The 20,211-nt window shown below is 45.4% G+C and overlaps 1 protein-coding gene across 1 annotated transcript; it reads right to left on the bottom strand.

The window, feature by feature from the left end:
- Nucleotides 1-89: 89 nt before the first annotated feature.
- On the bottom strand, nt 90-19,739 carry nrgna (neurogranin (protein kinase C substrate, RC3) a). The gene is made up of 3 exons (XM_021623920.3): nt 19,582-19,739; nt 12,063-12,209; nt 90-940 (listed from the first exon to the last, which is right to left on the bottom strand). Exons 1-3 carry the CDS (start codon nt 19,594-19,596, stop codon nt 920-922), a joined length of 183 nt encoding a protein of 60 aa, XP_021479595.1. The 5' UTR covers nt 19,597-19,739; the 3' UTR covers nt 90-919.
- Nucleotides 19,740-20,211: the final 472 nt, after the last annotated feature.

The following is a 20,211-nucleotide window of genomic DNA, read 5'->3' as shown; positions in this document are numbered from 1 at the left end:
GCTAGATTTAAAAGATTGATTAGCCACAACTCAAGGAAAGGAAATCAAGCTGTTAAGGGCCTACGGCAAGAAGAAGGTAACAAACTTGCTTCAATCATTATTCCTCTATTTATTTGGTTTTCACAGCTATCAAACCAGCCAAACACCATACAGACTTTCACACTTGTCTGTTTTTATTTAACCATGTAGATACTTTACTTTTAATGAATATATATATATATATATATATATATATATATATATATATATATATATATATATATCAGGGACAACCAAAGAAACAAAGTCAAAGAAAAAAGTACAAAGAAAATGGTGCCATTGGGTCATATCCCCATAAATAACGAAACATTAACATAAATCAATATGTCACATCCTGAGCAGTTCTATCAATTCTACTTCAATCAATGTCACTTTATTAGAGTGACACAAAACACACACAAAGAAAGTTACTTTTATATTGTAAAATGTATATGATTATATAGCCAGTTAAGTGAGCACAAATATACATTTCCCAAATCAACTGTCCACCTTGTCATTACACTTGCTCTGGAAGGAGCAAAGTCCCACGTCACCCTTCAAATCCATCAAAACATACGTTTCACTTGAGTGCACTTGTTTTGTTTACAAAAACAAAAAAAATCATGGCGTGAAATATTATTTTGGGTCACAGACATTTACCCTGATACTAGTGGAGGAAGGGGAGTGTGTTTGTGAACAAGAGAGTGTGTGTGAGTGTATGTGTGTTAGTGAGAAGGAGAGAGTTCACTGATCAGGTACACCAAACCTACATCTAGTTAGTTCTATTTGTGTGGTACGGTGAAATTTTTTCTCTTCATGATAACAGGTCTTGATATTGCAGTAGCGTGCGTGTTTCTGCCAGGATCCGCTACCTCACAGTACAGGAACCTTTCTCTTTCCTCTACTTCTGCTCCTGTCGCTTCTGAAAAGCATGCGCACACACACACACACACACACACACACACACACACACACACACACACACACACACACACACACACACACACGGCATCACAGGGTGAATGGGTCAAACTCATTAGCATAATGATGGCGATCTAAAAGACAGCTTTTAAAAGGTTCACTGGATGATGAGAAAGAAACAAAAGAAAGACAGAAAGCTAGAAACAAAGAAGAAAATGAAGCTTTTTTGAACATGAATGACAGAGGTCAATCCCAGACGCGCACCTTTAAATCTGTATTGCTAAAAGTTATGAGAGGACATTATGACACCAAAAGTGCAGGACGTCCAAAGAAAATGATATACTAAATATACACTCTATTATACCTAACCATCATGGGGTCTTATCAAATGTTTTGAAGTAAATAATATTCTGAAAAACTGTCAGACATGATGCTATAACTTAAATGATAGAAAATACTGTATGTGCAAAACTCCTCGTTGTCTTCAAATATACAGTATGTGACTGGTGTGAGCGTTCATTACTCAGTGGAGATCTTGCACTCTCATGACATTAACTGAATTATTGCCTAGCAACACGCAATTAAGTCTGCATCGCTTGGAAAGCTTTTTTTCCCCATCTGGGGATTGGTGATAGGAGGCTGGCTGGGTTACTGATTCCTTGTGGAACACACAGTAGATGTGTCATGCCCATAGCGGGCACAAGGGCACATGCCCCCTCAGATTTTCCCTGTTTTGTAATTTTTCTGATGTTAAATGAAATATTAAACTTTATTTTTAAGTCCACGTTTTATCATAATTATTTATAGAAAGATCTGTCATATGTATTTAGAGGAGGAGGCACACTGACCTGACCAGGCAAAGAGTACCCCCCCCCCCCTTCTCCCTAAGGAAGTGGTTCCTTCCAAGGTGCACCACATAGCAAAGATATATTAGGCAGGACGTTAGACACTAGTTAGTGCGTGCAGACAGTATCATCAGTGAGGAGGAGAGTGTAGTGACACACACAGCGTTTGATTTGATTTGAGCTGCCAGTGATGAGCAGGACTTGCAGGAGGTATATTTGTAAAATTATTTGATCAAGCTATGTAGCCTATTGAGTCCTTCTTGATGAATAAATACAATTAAAATGTTTTGCTGTTTCTGTAATACTAGCCACCTAGCAATTTCATGAAGATGGCTTTAACTTGCCAGCTAGATAGTTTCCCAAACTAGCTACCAAGCCATTTCAGGTTCTCAATCAAGTTAGAGTAGCGTGTCTAACTATCTTAGCTGGCAAGGTTGCTAGACTTTAGAAAAGCAAACAATTACTAAATAAGACTCACATTCCTTTCCATCTTTTACCCAAATTTTAGCAGAGAAGCATATTTCCTTTGTTAGAAAAAATAACCACCAGTCTGGAGGATACAGACAGTTTAAGGGATATTTATTTTATACCTTTATTTAACTAGGCAAGTCAGTTAAGAACAAATGCTTATTTTCAATGACAGCCTAGGAACAATGGGTTAACTGCCTTGTTCAGGGGCAGAACGACAGAATTTTACCTTGTCGGCTCAGGGATTTGATCTCGCAACCTTTCGGTTGCTCATCCAACGCTGTTACGGTGCGTGAATGAGGACCCAAAAGCGAATTAACTTAAACAGAGCTTCTTTAATTACCAAACATAGGTAGGCTCAGACGGACCGGCAGATTCCGACAGGACAAGACAAGGTTACAGCAAACATGACGACAGTCTGGTTCAGGCATGAAACACAACAAACAAGAATCCGACAAAGACAGGAGCAGAAACAGAGAGAGATATAGGGACCTAATCAGAGGGAAAAAGGGAACAGGTGGGAAAAGGGGTGACGAGGTGGTTAGGAGGAGACAAGGCACAGCTGGGGGAAAGAGGGGGAGAAAAGGTAACCTAACAACGACCAGCAGAGGGAGACAGGGTGAAGGGAAAGGACAGAGACAAGACACAACATGACAGTACATGACAGTACCCCCCCACTCACCGAGCGCCTCCTGGCGCACTCGAGGAGGAAACCTGGCGGCAACGGAGGAAATCCTCGATCAGCGCACGGTCCAGCACGTCCCGAGAGGGAACCCAACTCCTCTCCTCAGGACCGTACCCCTCCCAATCTACGAGGTACTGGTGACCACGGCCCCGAGGACGCATGTCCAAAATTCTACGGACCCTGTAGATGGGTGCGCCCTCGACAAGGATGGGGGGGGGGGGGGAAGACGAGCGGGGGCGCGAAGGACGGGCTTGATGCAGGAGACATGGAAGACCGGGTGGACGCGACGAAGGTATCGCGGAAGAAGAAGTCGAACTGCGACAGGATTAATGACCCGAGAAATACGGAACGGACCAATGAACCGCGGGGTCAACTTGCGAGAAGCCGTCTTAAGGGGAAGGTTCTGAGTGGAGAGCCAAACTCTCTGACCGCGACAATATCTAGGACTCTTAGTTCTACGCTTATTAGCAGCCCTCACAGTCTGCGTCCTATAACGGCAAAGTGCAGACCTGACCCTCTTCCAGGTGCGCTCGCAACGTTGGACAAAAGCCTGAGCGGAGGGGACGCTGGACTCGGCGAACTGAGATGAGAACAGCGGAGGCTGGTACCCGAGGCTACTCTGAAAGGGAGATAGCCCGGTCGCAGACGAAGGAAGCGAGTTGTGGGCGTATTCTGCCCAGGGGAGCTGTTCTGACCAAGACGCAGGGTTGCGAAAAGAAAGACTGCGTAAGATGCGACCAATAGTCTGATTGGCCCGTTCTGCTTGACCGTTAGACTGGGGGTGAAAGCCGGAAGAGAGACTGACGGAAGCCCCAATCAAACAGCAAAACTCCCTCCAAAATTGAGACGTGAATTGCGGACCTCTGTCCGAAACGACGTCTGACGGAAGGCCATGAATTCTGAAAACATTCTCGATGATGATTTGTGCCGTCTCTTTAGCAGAAGGAAGCTTAGCAAGGGGAATGAAATGAGCCGCCTTAGAGAACCTATCGACAACCGTAAGAATAACAGTCTTCCCCGCTGACGAAGGCAGTCCGGTGACAAAATCTAAGGCGATGTGAGACCACGGTCGAGAGGGAATAGGAAGCGGCCTGAGACGGCCGGCAGGAGGAGAGTTACCGGACTTAGTCTGCGCGCAGACCGAACAAGCAGCCACGAAACGACGCGTGTCATGCTCCCGGGTGGGCCACCAAAAACGCTGGCGAATGGAAGCAAGCGTACCCCGAATGCCAGGGTGGCCGGCTAACTTGGCAGAGTGAGCCCACTGAAGAACGGCCAGACGAGTAGGAACGGGAACGAAAAGAAGGTTCCTAGGACAAGCGCGCGGCGACGGAGTGTGAGTGAGCGCTTGCTTTACCTGCCTCTCAATTCCCCAGACAGTCAACCCGACAACACGCCCCTGAGGGAGAATCCCCTCGGGGTCAGTGGAGGCTACTGAAGAACTGAAGAGACGAGACAAAGCATCAGGCTTGGTGTTCTTAGAGCCCGGACGATAAGAAATCACGAACTCGAAACGAGCGAAAAACAGCGCCCAACGCGCCTGACGCGCATTAAGTCGTTTGGCAGAACGGATGTACTCAAGGTTCCTATGGTCAGTCCAAACGACAAAAGGAACGGTTGCCCCCTCCAACCACTGTCGCCATTCGCCTAGGGCTAACCGGATGGCGAGCAGTTCGCGGTTACCCACATCATAGTTACGTTCCGACGGCGACAGGCGATGAGAAAAATACGCGCATGGGTGGACCTTGTCGTCAGAGAGGGAGCGCTGAGAAAGAATGGCTCCCACGCCCACCTCTGACGCGTCAACCTCGACAACGAACTGTCTAGAGACGTCAGGTGTAACAAGGATAGGAGCGGATGTAAAACAATTCTTGAGGAGATCAAAAGCTCCCTGGGCGGAAACGGACCACTTAAAGCACGTCTTGACAGAAGTAAGGGCTGTGAGAGGAGCTGCCACCTGACCGAAATTACGGATGAAACGACGATAGAAGTTCGCGAAGCCGAGAAAGCGCTGCAGCTCGACGCGTGACTTAGGGACGGGCCAATCAATGACAGCTTGGACCTTAGCGGGATCCATCTTAATGCCTTCAGCGGAAATAACAGAACCGAGAAATGTGACGGAGGAGGCATGAAAAGTGCACTTCTCAGCCTTCACAAAAAGACAATTCTCTAAAAGGCGCTGGAGGACACGTCGAACGTGCTGAACATGAATCTGGAGTGACGGTGAAAAAATCAGGATATCGTCAAGGTAAACGAAAACAAAGATGTTCAGCATGTCTCTCAGGACATCATTGACTAATGCCTGAAAGACAGCTGGAGCGTTAGCGAGGCCGAAAGGAAGAACCCGGTATTCAAAGTGCCCTAACGGAGTGTTAAACGCCGTCTTCCACTCGTCCCCCTCCCTGATGCGCACGAGATGGTAAGCGTTACGAAGGTCCAACTTAGTGAAAAACCTGGCTCCCTGCAGGATCTCGAAGGCTGAAGACATAAGAGGAAGCGGATAACGATTCTTCACTGTTATGTCATTCAGCCCTCGATAATCTATGCAGGGGCGCAGAGACCCGTCCTTCTTCTTGACAAAAAAAAACCCCGCTCCGGCGGGAGAGGAGGAGGGGACTATGGTACCGGCGTCAAGAGCTACAGACAAATAATCTTCGAGAGCCTTATGTTCGGGAGCCGACAGAGAGTATAGTCTACCCCGGGGGGGGGGGGGTGGTTCCCGGAAGGAGATCAATACTACAATCATACGACCGGTGTGGAGGAAGAGAGGTGGCCCTGGACCGACTGAACACCGTGCGCAGATCGTGATATTCCTCCGGCACCCCTGTCAAATCACCAGGCTCCTCCTGTGAAGAAGAGACAGAGGAAACAGGAGGGATAGCAGACATTAAACATTTCACATGACAAGAGACGTTCCAGGAGAGGATAGAATTACTAGACCAATTAATGGAAGGATTATGACAAACTAGCCAGGGATGGCCCAAAACAACAGGTGTAAAAGGTGAACGAAAAATTAAAAAAGAAATGGTTTCACTATGATTACCAGAAACAGTGAGGGTTAAAGGTAGCGTCTCACGCTGAATCCTGGGGAGAGGACTACCATCCAGGGCGAACAAGGCCGTGGGCTCCTTTAACTGTCTGAGAGGAATGTCATGTTCCCGAGCCCAGGTCTCGTCCATAAAACAGCCCTCCGCCCCAGAGTCTATTAAGGCACTGCAGGAAGCTGACGAACCGGTCCAGCGTAGATGGACCGACAAGGTAGTGCAGGATCTTGAAGGAGAGACAGGAGTAGTAGCGCTCACCAGTAGCCCTCCGCTTACTGACGAGCTCTGGCCTTTTACTGGACATGAAGTGACAAAATGACCAGCGGAACCGCAATAGAGACAGAGGCGGTTGGTGATTCTCCGTTCCCTCTCCTTAGTCGAGATGCGGATACCTCCCAGCTGCATGGGCTCAGCACCCGAGCCGGCAGAGGAAGATGGTAGTGATGCGGAGAGGGGGGCAACGGAGAACGCGAGCTCCTTTCCACGAGCTCGGTGACGAAGATCAACCCGTCGCTCAATGCGAATAGCGAGTTCAATCAAGGAATCCACGCTGGAAGGAACCTCCCGGGAGAGAATCTCATCCTTTACCTCTGCGCGGAGACCCTCCAGAAAACGAGCGAGCAAAGCCGGCTCGTTCCAGCCACTGGAGGCAGCAAGAGTGCGAAACTCAATAGAGTAGTCTGTTATGGATCGATTACCTTGACATAGGGAAGACAGGGCCCTGGAAGCCTCCTCCCCAAAAACAGATCGATCAAAAACCCGTATCATCTCCTCCTTAAAGTCCTGATACTGGTTAGTACACTCAGCCCTTGCCTCCCAGATTGCCGTGCCCCACTCACGAGCCCGTCCAATAAGGAGAGATATGACGTAGGCGACACGAGCAGTGCTCCTGGAGTAAGTGTTGGGCTGGAGAGAAAACACAATATCACACTGGGTGAGGAACGAGCGGCATTCAGTGGGCTCCCCAGAGTAACACGGCGGGTTATTGATTCTGGGCTCCGGAGATTCGAAAGCCCTGGAAGTGGCCGGTGGATCGAGGCGGAGATGGTGAACCTGTTCTGTGAGGTTGGAGACTTGGGTGGCCAGGGTCTCAACGGCATGTCGAGCAGCAGACACTTCCTGCTCGTGTCTGCCTAGCATCGCTCCCTGGATCCCGACGGCTGAGTGGAGAGGATCCGAAGTCGCTGGGTCCATTCTTGGTCGGATTCTTCTGTTACGGTGCGTGAATGAGGACCCAAAAGCGAATTAACTTAAACAGAGCTTCTTTAATTACCAAACATAGGTAGGCTCAGACGGACCGGCAGATTCCGACAGGACAAGACAAGGTTACAGCAAACATGACGACAGTCTGGTTCAGGCATGAAACACAACAAACAAGAATCCGACAAAGACAGGAGCAGAAACAGAGAGAGATATAGGGACCTAATCAGAGGGAAAAAGGGAACAGGTGGGAAAAGGGGTGACGAGGTGGTTAGGAGGAGACAAGGCACAGCTGGGGGAAAGAGGGGGAGAAAAGGTAACCTAACAACGACCAGCAGAGGGAGACAGGGTGAAGGGAAAGGACAGAGACAAGACACAACATGACAGTACATGACAAACGCTCTAACCACTTGGCTACCTGCCGCCCCAGGTATGCTTAGATATGCAAAAAATAATTGGTTTAAATGTAATCTGGCACCTTATGATAATCATATTTATGTATTACTTATGATGCCATGATATGTATCATGTTTCATGTAAGACCCAGATGCAGACAGTGTCGGAGTAACAAAAGTTTATTACTAGTACAGTGGCAGGCAAACGACAAGTCAAGGGCAGGTAGAGGTCATTAATCCAGATAGGGTGCAAAAGGGCCAGAACAGCAGGCAGTCTCAGGGTCAGAGCAGGCAGGGGTCAATTCAGTGTGGTGTGGCAAGGTACAGAACAACAGGCAGGATCAGGGCAGGCAGAATGGACGAAAACCGGGAAAAACTAGAAAACAGGAACTAGAACAGACAGGAGCAAGGGGGGAAAAAATGATACCTGAGAAGGACCGACCGGGCTCTCTTCCAGGTATGGCTACAGAAGCAGACAACATCTGGGCCGAAGGTATGCCGACCTCTTAATCTTGCTCAGGGAAGAGCGGGTGCTGATACCCCAGGGAACACTCAAAGGGCAACGGACCCGTGGCAGAGCAAGGAAGGGTGTTGCGGGCATATTCGACCCACACTAGTTGCTGGCTCCAGGTGGTGGGGTTGGCGGAGACCAGGCAGCGCAAAGTCATCTCTAGGTCTTGGTTGGCTTGCTCCAACTGGCCATTGGACTGGGGGTGGAACCCGGAGGACAGGCTGGCCGACGATCCAATGAGTGCAGAACACCTGCCAGAAACGGGAAGAGGTCTGAGGACCCCAGTTCAGTTGGAGTCCATGGATCTGGAAGACGTGCTGAACCGTGAGCTGGGTCGTCTCTTTGGCAGATGGCAGCTTTGGAAAAACAGTCCACTACAGTCAGGATGGTGGTGTTGCCATCAGACAGGGGGAGACCCGGGGTGCGGCTGGGAACGCTGCGCCTCACAAACCTGCTTCCTATTCTCCTGCCGTTGCCAGGCATGAGGTGGGAAGGATGGTCTCAGGTTCCCGAGGTTATACCCGTGGGGCTATAGCGGCGTGACAGCGCATCCAGCTTGACATTCTTGGATCCCGGCTGGTATGAGAGGGTGAAGTTGAACCGGGTGAACAGCAGGACCCACTTAGCTTGCCTGGAATTGAGGCGTGGAGATATTCCAGGTTCGTCCACACAATGAACGGATGTTTCGCCCCATCCAGCCAGTGCCTTCACTCCGCCAATGCCATCTTCACCACGAGAAGCTCACAATTCCCCACATCACAGTTCCTCTCCGGGGTGTTGAGGCAGTGGGAGAAGAAGGCACAGGGATGTAACTTGAGGTCCATGTCAGATCGCTGGGACAGGACAGCCCCCACTCTGAAATCCGAAGCATCGTCCTCCATCACAAACAGGAGGGACGGGTCAGGATGAACCAAGATGGGAGCTGTGGTGTTTGAGATCCTGTAATGCCCGGTCAGCAGCTGGGGACCACGTGAACCGAACCTTGGGAGAGGTGAGTGCAGACAGGGGGGAAGCCAGGTTGCTGTAGTCGCGGATAAAGCAGTGATAAAAGTTGACGAATCCCAGGCACGTTGCAGCTGTACTCTGGATGTAGGCTGGGGCCAATCCACCACCACTCTCACCTTCCCGGGATCCAGCAGTACACTCCTTGCAGCTATGTTGTAACCCAGAAAGGGATGATGGAGTGATGGAATTTGCACTTCTCTGCTTTTACAAAAAGCTGGTGCTCCAGGAGACATTGGCGAACCTGTCAGACGTGAAGCACGTGTTCTTGGATGGAGTGGGAGAAGACGAGGATGTCATTGATGTTAACGAAGACGAACCGGTTCAACATGTCATGGAGAACATCATTAACCATAGCCTGGAACACAGCAGGGGCGTTGGTAAAACCAAATGGCATGACCAGATACTCTTAGTGACCACTGGCCGTGTTGAAGGCAGTTTCCACTCGTCCCCTTCCCGTATCCGCACCAGGTGGTAGGCATTCCGTAGGTCCAGCTTGGAGAACACGGTGACCCCCTGGAGCAGCTCGAAGGCCGAAGAGATGAGAGGTAGTGGGGTAGCGGTTCTTCACCATGTTGTCATTGAGACCCCGGTAGTCGATGCACGGGTGCAGGGTTTTGTCCTTCTTTTCCACAAAGAACCCGTCGCTGGTGGGGGAGGCAGAAGTACGGATGAACCCTGCAGCTAGGGGGTCCTCATTGTAGGTCTCCATAGCCTTGGTGTCCGGACACAACAGAGTACAATCATCCCCGAGGCGGAGTAGTACCTCTGAGAAAGGGCAGTCAGAGGTCAGTAATCCAGATAGGGTGCAAAAGGTCGAGAATGGCAGGCAGTCTCAGGGTCAATAATCCAGTCTGGTGTGGCAAGGTATAGAACGGCAGGCAGGTTCAGGGTCAGGACAGGCAGAATTGTCAAAACCGGGAAAAACTAGAAAACAGGGACTAGAACAGACAGGAGCAAGGGGAAAACCACTGGTAGGTTTCACGAAACAAAATGAACTGGCAACAGACAAACACAGAACACTGGTATAAATACACTGGGGGTAATGGGGAAGATGGGTGACACCTGGAGGGGGGTGGAGACAAGCACAAAGACAGAAACATATCAGTGTGTGACTGGTATGTGCCTGTATTGATGATGTGTGTTATGATCACATGTACCGTGTTGTAATTTGGAAGCCATGTTAGTGCAGTAAATTGAGATGAGTGATTTACAGTCAAATGACACCCTCATTAAAATTATAACTGAACAGAGGTATGCTTAAATAACTTATGCAGAAACATAGACATACAGTATATAATGATTATGGAACTAGATTGCAGGAAAAAAGCACTTTCACATACATTGTGCCCCCTCTAAAATAATGGGTGCATTACGTGGGTGCATCACTCTAGTAAAAGTAATAGTAATAGAAAGAGTAAGAGTAATGCTTAGGGTAATAGTTAGTAATATGGCCATGGCCATTGTGTATCAATATTAAATTGTGTATAAATGTTTGGTACTGACACTGCACTATGATTCAGTGCATGACCAAAAGCATGTGGACACCTGCTCATTGAACATCTCATTAACAAATGATGGGCATTAATATGGAGTTGGTCCCCCTGTTGCTTTTATAACAGCCTCCACTCTTCTGGGAAGACTTTACACTAAATGTTGGAACATTGCTGCGGGGATTTGCTTCCATTCAGCCACAAGAGCATTAGTGAGGTTATGCACTGATGTTGGCTTATCAGGCCTAAACAATGAACCAACTCATAATATTACTACCCTGCATGAATCTGCAGGTAGCTAACCAACCAGCTTCATTGTTAGCTAGCTAGCTAACTTTAGGCTATAACTAGCAATGCAATTGCCTCTGAGATATGAATAATATTACTACACAGATCATACAAGTAACGTTAGCTAGCGAGCCAGCCAGCTAGCTTTAGCTAGCTAGCTAACAGTACGCTTTAACTTTCTGACAAAATTAGAAACGTATAATATCTGAAAATGTAGCTAGCTAGACTATCTTACCCATATACATGGACGGATGCTTCTCCCTCTTTGTCACGGATGCCATGGTTGGCCTTAGTTTGAAGATGTAATTCGGAGATAGGTGTTTTATACAACAGTCTTCTGTGCGTTCTCTTTTCAACTCCCTCTGCATATTTGCAATCAAACCGCTGAATTTTCTCCAACTCCTTAGCTATCATACTCTGCTTCCACCGGGCATTCCGATGTTTTCAAAACTCAGTCCTCCAGAAAGTGGAGACCAACACTTTTGCAGCGTTAGAAAGTATTACCTAGACATACTGACCAGCTCATGTTATAGACAGAAGCATGCTACATGGCAGACCAATCCAAACTCATCTCTCGGCATTTCCAGCTCATCCATTATCTCAGCCAATCATGGCTAGCGGGAAGGTTCCTGTATTTTTCCGTGGCTAAACAATCTAGGCTCGTAATTTAACAATTTTATTTGTATTTACAGATGGCAAGTTTGTTATTAAGGCACATGAACGTTCACACGTTCCAGAAGGCATTTCTGCCAAAAAACACATTTTGATTAGAAATATAAGTGCCTGATTCAGAGGAGTGGGGTTAAATGGAAGACACATTTCAGTTGAATGCATTCGCTTGTACAACTGACTAGGTATCCCCCTTTCCTTTTCTCTCTTGTGAAGTAGTGACATATGACATACGCGTGACATACACCTAGTATCCTAAATCATAATACACCCTCAGTTTCCCTCCTAAGACCAAAGTTCTTAACCTTATCCCTCTCTCTTACAGCTCTTGTGCTGTCTTTCCACAACTTGTACTACACCCATACAAATTTCTGTCAACATTGTTGATGGCAATTACAGTTTTTATTTCTGATTCTACAAAATTCTGGCAACTTTCCCAGAATTCCCAGGGTTTCCAGAATATTCTGGGAATTCTGGAAAAGTTACCAGCTTTTTGCCAACCTAATTCTGCTTAAGCTTTCACCTCCTCCCTGGGTTTGTCTTCCTTCATTTTCTTGCGAGTCATGTGACCACGGAAGCTGGCCTGGATCTTGGCAGCAGCCTTGTTGGCCTCGGGGTCATCCAAGGGGATGTCCATGATGTCCTCCTCGTGGGTCTTGGGACACCCGTCCTGAGAGGGACAAACAACACGGTTGGGGTCAGTTCCACTTCAATTCAGTTAATTCACTTAACTGAAATTCCAATTCAATGTTTTTTCTCATTTAAACAAGACCAATATCAGCTGTTCTCATCCCATTCACTGATTGACTGTTGTACCATTTGAAAGCCAGCCTGGGTGCCAGTCTGTCTCTGCTTTAGACAACTTGTTGCTGTTAAGCGATACAATGGATGGCAACGTGTAATTCTGAATAGAGTAACAGATTTCACAGATTTCACAGCGATAGGTTTGATAAATTCGCCTCTGAAGGTGAAATGTGTCCTTACATTCTGACATCTTGCTCTGATTTATCATCCAAAGGGTCCCAGAGATAACGTGAAGTGTCATTTTGTTAGATAAATTCCTTTTTCATATCCTAAAAAAGTCCATATAGCATGCACAATCCATTTTGTATTTCCACTCATTCAATTTGCAAAGAAAGGAAGCCTTGAAAATCTAACCCTAAACGTTGTTTCAACCATTCAAATCACGTTCGTATTTATTCCTCAGAGATCCTAGAATATAACCATACTTCACTATAACATTAGGAGTATAGTATATCCTATAGGACACCAAATGTGGTTAGAGAGCGACGCCTTCATGGCACGCCAATGATGTGGGCGGTCTTCACTTGATTGACTTTGTCAAATAAGCACCAATCGGGGTCAAGCAAAGCTAGCTAGATAGCCAAATGAGCTGGGCTTTACGGGGGTATCTGTTGCAAAATGTTGCTGCTAACCTTGTGCGACATCAAGCCTTTTCCTTTTGGATAAAAATTATAATAATATGGAGAGTTATGAAGTTATGAAAACTGGGTGTTTTGCAAATATTGAACTTATAATATGGCTACTAATACTGGAAAAGCTAAATCAAAGTCCAAGAATACAGATTTTACGATATTCTTGCAGAAAAATGTAATGTGAATGTAAATGTCTCCTTCACGATTTGCCCAAATGCACCTGGGTGACTTCATACTAAATGGCATGTAGTTTGCTCAGAGTGATGGCTAGATTTGGGACTTTTCTGTTGAATTTCAAAGATGGTAGAAAAAAACTGTTGTTTTTTTCTTTGTATTTTCTTCTACCAGATCTATTGTGTTATATTATCCTACATTCAATTCACGTTTACACAAACTTCAAAGTGTTTCCTTCAAATGGTACCAATAATATGCATATCCTTGTTTCAGGGCCTGAGCTACAGGCAGTTAGATTTGGGTATGTCATTTTAGGGGAAAATTGAAAAAAAAGGGAGCTATCACAAATTATTGACTCCCCGGGAACGTGTACTTGGTTGCACAGCCAACGGCCAAGATAACTGCAGACAAATGCTTTTTATAACCATCAATGCGCTTGCTGGACCTTTCTACTGGCAATTTGGGCAACTTTTTAGCAGCAAACTGATCTGATTCTTCAATGTTTTGAGGGGTGCCCTCCACCAACTGCTGTTTTCAGATCGCGCCATAGGTTTTGGATGTAATTCAGATCTGGACTCTTCGCTGGTCACTCCAGAGCAATCCAGCATCTAGTCTTGAACCATTTCTGGGTGCTTTTTTATGTGTGTTTGGGGTCATTGTCCTGTTGGAATACCCACAACCTTCAATTGAGACGCATCTTATGGGCAACCCCACAGCATTATCAACCCTCCCCCATCTTTGATTGGAGGGAGGGTGTTCTTTTCATTGAATGCTTCATTTGGTCGTCACTAAACACAGCACTGATATGTATTGCCAAAGAGCAATATAATTTTGTTTCATTGGTCCACAGAACATTTCCCCCGGGATTTAGGCTTGTTTAGGTGGGTTTATGAGAAGTTCAATCAGGCTTTCTTGTGTCTTCGTCAGCAATGGGGTCTTCCTCACCGCAACCTTCCTCGGGAGTAGCAGGTAGCCTAGTGGTTAGAGCATTGGGCCAGTAACTGTAAAGGTTGCTGGATCGAATCCCCGAGCTGACAAGGTAACAATCTGTCGTTCTACCCCTGAACAAGGCGTCCAAGTAGCTAGCTCCTAGGTACCAATAATTTGGGCCATGCCATTTGTCTTTATGTTCTAAGTTACAATTGTACATTTAAGTTTACACAAATAAAATTGGTTCTGCAATGTTGAAAATCCAATAACAAGGTGTAGAGACTATTTTTTTAAACATTTTATTTCAGCTTATTTTAGAAATAGGGAATTATTTAAGTACAGTGCAAGGGTGCCAATATATTTGGCCGCAACTGTATCTGCCTAAGGCAGGTAACTTACTGTAGTAATCTATAAAGACAGCTGATAAACGTTTAGGTTGCTATCTAACTCTGATAAGATGATTTGATGGTCCGATATTGAAAGTTTGAATATGTATGATCTGCATGAAGGAGAGTTGGGCAAGAAGTATGGCTATGAGTCAAGTGGACCAAATATTCTACTCCATGTAATGAGGTATAATTTCCAAACACTTTGATACAAATGAAAGTGGCACACAAATGGTGCTCAGAATTTACTTAAAATAGAAAAGAAAATAGAAAAGACATCAGAATGACAAGGGCTAGAACACAGTATTGGTACTATCAGGAATCAAGGTAAAACCAGAGCAGAGGCCAAGGTACAGGACGGCAGGCAGGCTCAGGGTCAGAGACAGACAGTGGTCAGGCGGGCGGGTACAGGGTCAGAACAGGCAAAGATCAAAAACCAGGAGGACGGGAAAAAGAGAGACTAGGGAAAAACAGGAGCTGAGACAAAATACTGGTAGGCTTGAACAAACAAGACGAACTGGCAACAGACAGACAGAAAACACATGTATAAATACACAGGGGATAACGGGTAAGTTGGGCAACACCCGGAGGGGGATGGAGACAAGCACTGTTAGGGATTTCCCTTCTTTCTTCTTCCGAAGAGGAGAGGCGAAAAGGATCGGAGGACCAATATGTGGTGTGGTAAGTGTCCATGGTTCTTTTAATACGAAATAGTACACATGAACAAATGAATACAAAAAACAATAAACGTGGAAAACCTAAACAGCCTTATCTGGTGCAAACAAACACAGAGACAGGAACAATCACCCACGAAACACTCAAAGAATATGGCTGCCTAAATATGGTTCCCAATCAGAGACAACGATAAACACCTGCCTCTGATTGAGAACCACTCCAGGCAGCCATAGACTATTCTAGACAACCCCACTAACCACAATCCCATGACCTACAAAAAAACCAAGACAAAACACACCACATAAATAACCCATGTCACACCCTGGCCTGACCAAAATAATGAAGAAAACACAAAATATTAAGACCAGGGCATGACAGTAACCCCCCCCCCCCCACCTGGCGTCCTACCTGGGCGCATACCTGGTTGAGTGGGGTGCCGGCACTCAGAGAGATGAGGCCTGGGTCCAGGACGTCCCTAACGAAGACCCAGCACCTCTCCTCCGGGCCATAACCCCCCAGTCAACCAGGTACTGGAATCCCCTGCCCCGAGGTCGAACCTTCAGGAGGCGTCTCACCATGTACGCCGAGCTGCTGTCGATGAGACGAGGGAGAGGGATGGGCCTGGAAACAGGAGACTAGGGGCAGTTAGTCATGATTTTAACTCTGGACACAGAAAAGGTAGGGAAAATACAGAGGGTACGGGGCAACAGAGGACGAACAGCAGAGTGGCTAATGATCTTGGAGCGGGGGGGAAAGGTATCGGCTTCTGGGCCAGTAGCCGCGGCACTATAGCGGAGTGCCAGCGCCTCAGGCTTGACCTTCTTGGATACCGGTCAGTGCTGCGGTAGAGGAGTGGCCTGGGAAAATTTCCAAGCACCCAGGACGTCCCGGGGCAGGCAGAGCTGACTTCAAGTTATTAGTGTGGCAGGATGGGCTCCAGCCCATGATAGCACCAGTTGCACAGTCAATGGAGGGATTGTATCGCTGGAGCCAAGAGAATCCCAATACCACGGGAACCTGCGGAGACTCAACCAGCAGGAATTGGATCATCTCGCTGTGGTTCCCCAACACTCGTAGGTTGACAGGGGTGGTCTGGTGGGTGACCCGGCATATAGAGCGCTCTAACACCCATGGGAATGAAGAGGGGTTGAGTGGGGATGCCCAGCTCGGACGCCAGTCCATGACTCTCACACCGGCCCCCGAGTCTATGAGTACCTGGAGAGACTTGGACTGGTCGACCCCACCGTAGGGTGGCATGAAGAGGGGGGCAAGTAAGGGGATAATAACATGTATCCTTAAGACCCACCAGAGTACTCACTCCAACGAATGAGCTGGGTCTCTTGAAGAGACAGGTAGACACATAATGACCGACAGTACCGCAATACAGACAACTCTGGGTATTCAGTCCGTGTACGCGTTCGACTGGAGGCAGCCTAGCCCTGCCGAGCTGCATCGGCTCGGGAAGAGGCAACTCGGCTGTCTTCGGGGGATCTTGGAGGAACTCGGCTAACCTCGGATCCTCTCGGGGAATTCCAGAGTTCACCAGATGCAAGGTGGGATCCTTGAGTGAGCGAGTGAGTGAGTGAGTCTTATGTTCCCGTAACCGTCCATTGTTCCGGATGGGGACAAGCACAAGGACAAGTGAAACAGATCAGGGCGTGACAGGTATAGTATAACAGTAGATAGGTTATCACACATACCTGCTTATCAACTTGTAATGATCATTTGGGTCACTTAAAATACGATGTAATCGACATTAATAACCTATAACCTAAAAGATATATAAAAAAAAAATACTAATATGTCAATTTATCATTCCACACAAATAACATAGTGACATGAAACATTGTACCGTCATATCATTGCGGAGCGGATAAACAGACCGTCTCATAGAGTGCATTGTTCAACTCTAAGGAATATGCTTAGGAACAGAATCCCTCATGCTTTGTTTATAAGCACGCAAGCCTCCTGTGCTCTGTCTGTGCCTTTCCACCCAGGTCCTATGGGGTCTTCAGTTTCCATCAGCACATCTATTTCCTCTTGGCTGTTAGGGGATGGCTACTTCCCAAATGGCATCATATTCCCTATATAGTGCACTACTTTGACCAGAGCCCTGGTCAAAAGTAGCGCACTATATAGGGAATAGGGTGCCATTTTGGACACAGATGATGTTTCAATGTCAGGGAATCAGAGGCCAGAAGACTTCCTTGTACAATAAGGCTTGCTAGACATGAAGGTCGTTTAGTGAAATGAAAGCAACATCCTCGGGTGAGTTTCACGTACTATAGCTAAGCCGAGGAAACCAAGGGTATGTTATACACGAAGTGTGGCCTAAACTATCTGACTTTTACAGAGGAAAATCGGTAGACCCCTCTATTGGGTGATGTTTCCTTTTCTTGATATTGGCCTCTAACACTTTACTTAAAGACAAATGATATAATGAATTATGGTGCATTAATAATTATGCATTATGCATTATTGACGTAAGCATATATGACCCCTTATGATGTCTTAGCATTATTTCACAATAATCCTGAATAATCAGCCATATTGAGTAAGGCATAGCATGTTATGACTGCGTAATTAAACATGATACGGGCTCATACATACTTACAACAAGTTATAATGCATTATGCCCGCTGACCAGAGTTATTTCAATTATCTGGTCACATAACCAAAACCAAAGACAAAAGAGGGATTTGAGTAGTGGTTATAACTGAAATATATCGGTGGCAGTTACATTTGCCAAGAAACATTGTTCACTTAACAAACACATGATTTCTCAGAGTATACTATAAATGGAAACAAGAGATTAAAGATGGCATATTTAAGTTGAGTGTCACCCCATCTCTTTTCATTATTTCATTAGAATGCTCTAGGGCGGAAACACAACAAACAATGTACTCTAGCTAAAAAAAATCCAAGCTCTGTCAATATATACACTTTTAATGTAATTATCAATCATTGTCCAACTCATCTCTGACAGTATGGATCTTCAAACTATGCCGGTCAAATGACTAGGGAGAGTTAGTATGCAAATGACCATCTGTCTACTCAGTCACAAGCACACGGTAGCAAGTCTTCAAATTATACACAGATAATTGCTGTTTCTCGAAAGCTCGAAAGTCTAGGGTCCTCCCACAAACAGACAACCTTCGGGCCCACGCAGTTCAGCAAGGATGAGTTTTGTAGCGTACCAACGGGTGCTATCCATCCAGATTTTTTTTGTTGTTGCAAGAAATCCTCAACCCCTACTGAATATATTTATCTCCCTTTGCCTAAATCTCAATAGAATAAGTTGCCTATTTTGGATTGTTTTTGAAGATCTCATATTCTAAAATGATTCACATAGTACAATTCAGTGAGTATAGTGGGGTCTCAGGGCAATTCGTATTATTCTATATGTAAATTTGTGACACCCCATTTAGTGTGATGTACATTACATCATATTATAAATGGAATAGTGGTCGTACAATATCCGAATTACAGGACATATAGTGTCTTACGTCTTATTTGGTTATACAATATACATACGAATTGGATTATGTACCTTCTTATACATCTTGGAAGAAGTACCATATTACACGTCTTTTTCTGAGACCAGGTTGCTTGTTGCGAATAACAACAAATAACATTTTAACTGAGTCAGAATAATTGAGTCTGAATCATTATGAAATGAGGAGACATTATAAGGTGTGATGCATGCTTATGACAAGTCTTACGCTGCATTATAACACAGTTATACATTATATCTGCATTATCGCACAAACCAGTCATTGGAGTAAGCCTGGATTTTCATGAGTGATTTGCATGCGCCTGTGCTTATTATACTAAAGCTCACACAAGGTATTTTCCCCCATCAAATTTTGTCACTTCTCATCCTATCTTTCCAATAATTATCAAGCAAATTAATGTCGGACTGAAAATTACATACAGCTGAAAACACAGTTGACTAAAACAGTACAAAAACAGAATGTAAAATAAATACATCTGAGTAGTTAAACACATCTCTCAACAGTTCTATGCACGTTTGATATGAAAATAATCACATAATGCCAGTCTGAGCCTGCAGCTGCTCTCCCACCTCCATGATTAGCAGGCTAACCCAGCCAATAACTACAATGTCTCATCATTGTTTCTAAATGGATCTACATTTGTGGTGCAATTTTGCATTGAGTCACAGGTCAGCTTTTGTTTTGCAGAGCAAAAACGCACTGGCTTTGGAACGCCAATTTTCTTGGACTAAACTGTGCCTGGATGCCTGAATGTTGTTTTATCCTAATTATTTAGGCCTACTATATCTATTATTTCAACTTGTCTCCCGTTATTTTCATTATGAAATAAATATATCAAAGTAGCCTAAAACATAATAAATAAAGTTCAACATTTTAAATGATTGCACTTCATAATTTTTTACAAAATAGCCTAGATCGATACTTACATTTAGACATTCCATTGCGAGAGAATGGAAAACAAAAATCCTATATAGAAACGTAAAGTTCACTTCTCAGAGTTTTTGGTTGATATTTATGAACAATCCCCGTCTCCGTTCGTGCGTTTCTCTCCGGTGGATCTTCTACTCCTGTATGGCAGTGCCTGTGTGAAGCTAGCCACAATAGTGGAATTTTCGGTTCGCCATCAAAATAAAAGTCCCCTAATGAAAGTGATTCAAACGGATACAGTAGCTTACGCACATTCATTCTCCAATCAGCTGCTAGCAGTGCAGGAACGACCTCTGACGTTATCCTTGCTCTGCCCTATGATCACAAAACAAAACATTACAAAAGTGTAAGAACATTTTGAGGTTATAAGTAATTAAAAGCATTGATGGGAATATCACATATAAATAGAAAATATCTATTGTAGAATACATTTTCCCTCATGATCCTCATAATATTACATACGATTGTTTTCCCCCTTATCGATCAACACACAATACCTAATAATGACAAAGCATTTACAGGTTTTTAGAAATGTTTAGCTAATTTCTTAAAAGTAAAAAACTGAAATATGACATTTATATAAGTATTCAGACTCTTTACTCAGTTTTTTGTTGAAGCACCTTTGGCAG

Source organism: Oncorhynchus mykiss, chromosome 12, assembly GCF_057628025.1.
Source record: "Oncorhynchus mykiss isolate SJ-2025 chromosome 12, ASM5762802v1, whole genome shotgun sequence".
In the NCBI taxonomy this organism is placed as follows: Eukaryota; Metazoa; Chordata; class Actinopteri; order Salmoniformes; family Salmonidae; genus Oncorhynchus; species Oncorhynchus mykiss.
The sequence above is the reverse complement of the archived record's forward strand: the minus strand, read 5'-3'. Positions and strand labels throughout refer to the sequence as shown.

Excerpts from the sequence above, each read along its gene's own strand:
- nrgna (XM_021623920.3), bottom strand. Across the intron at positions 941-12,062 it reads AAGACAAACCCAGGGAGGAG|AAGCGACAGGAGCAGAAGTA; the intron begins GTGAAAGCTTAA and ends CATGCTTTTCAG.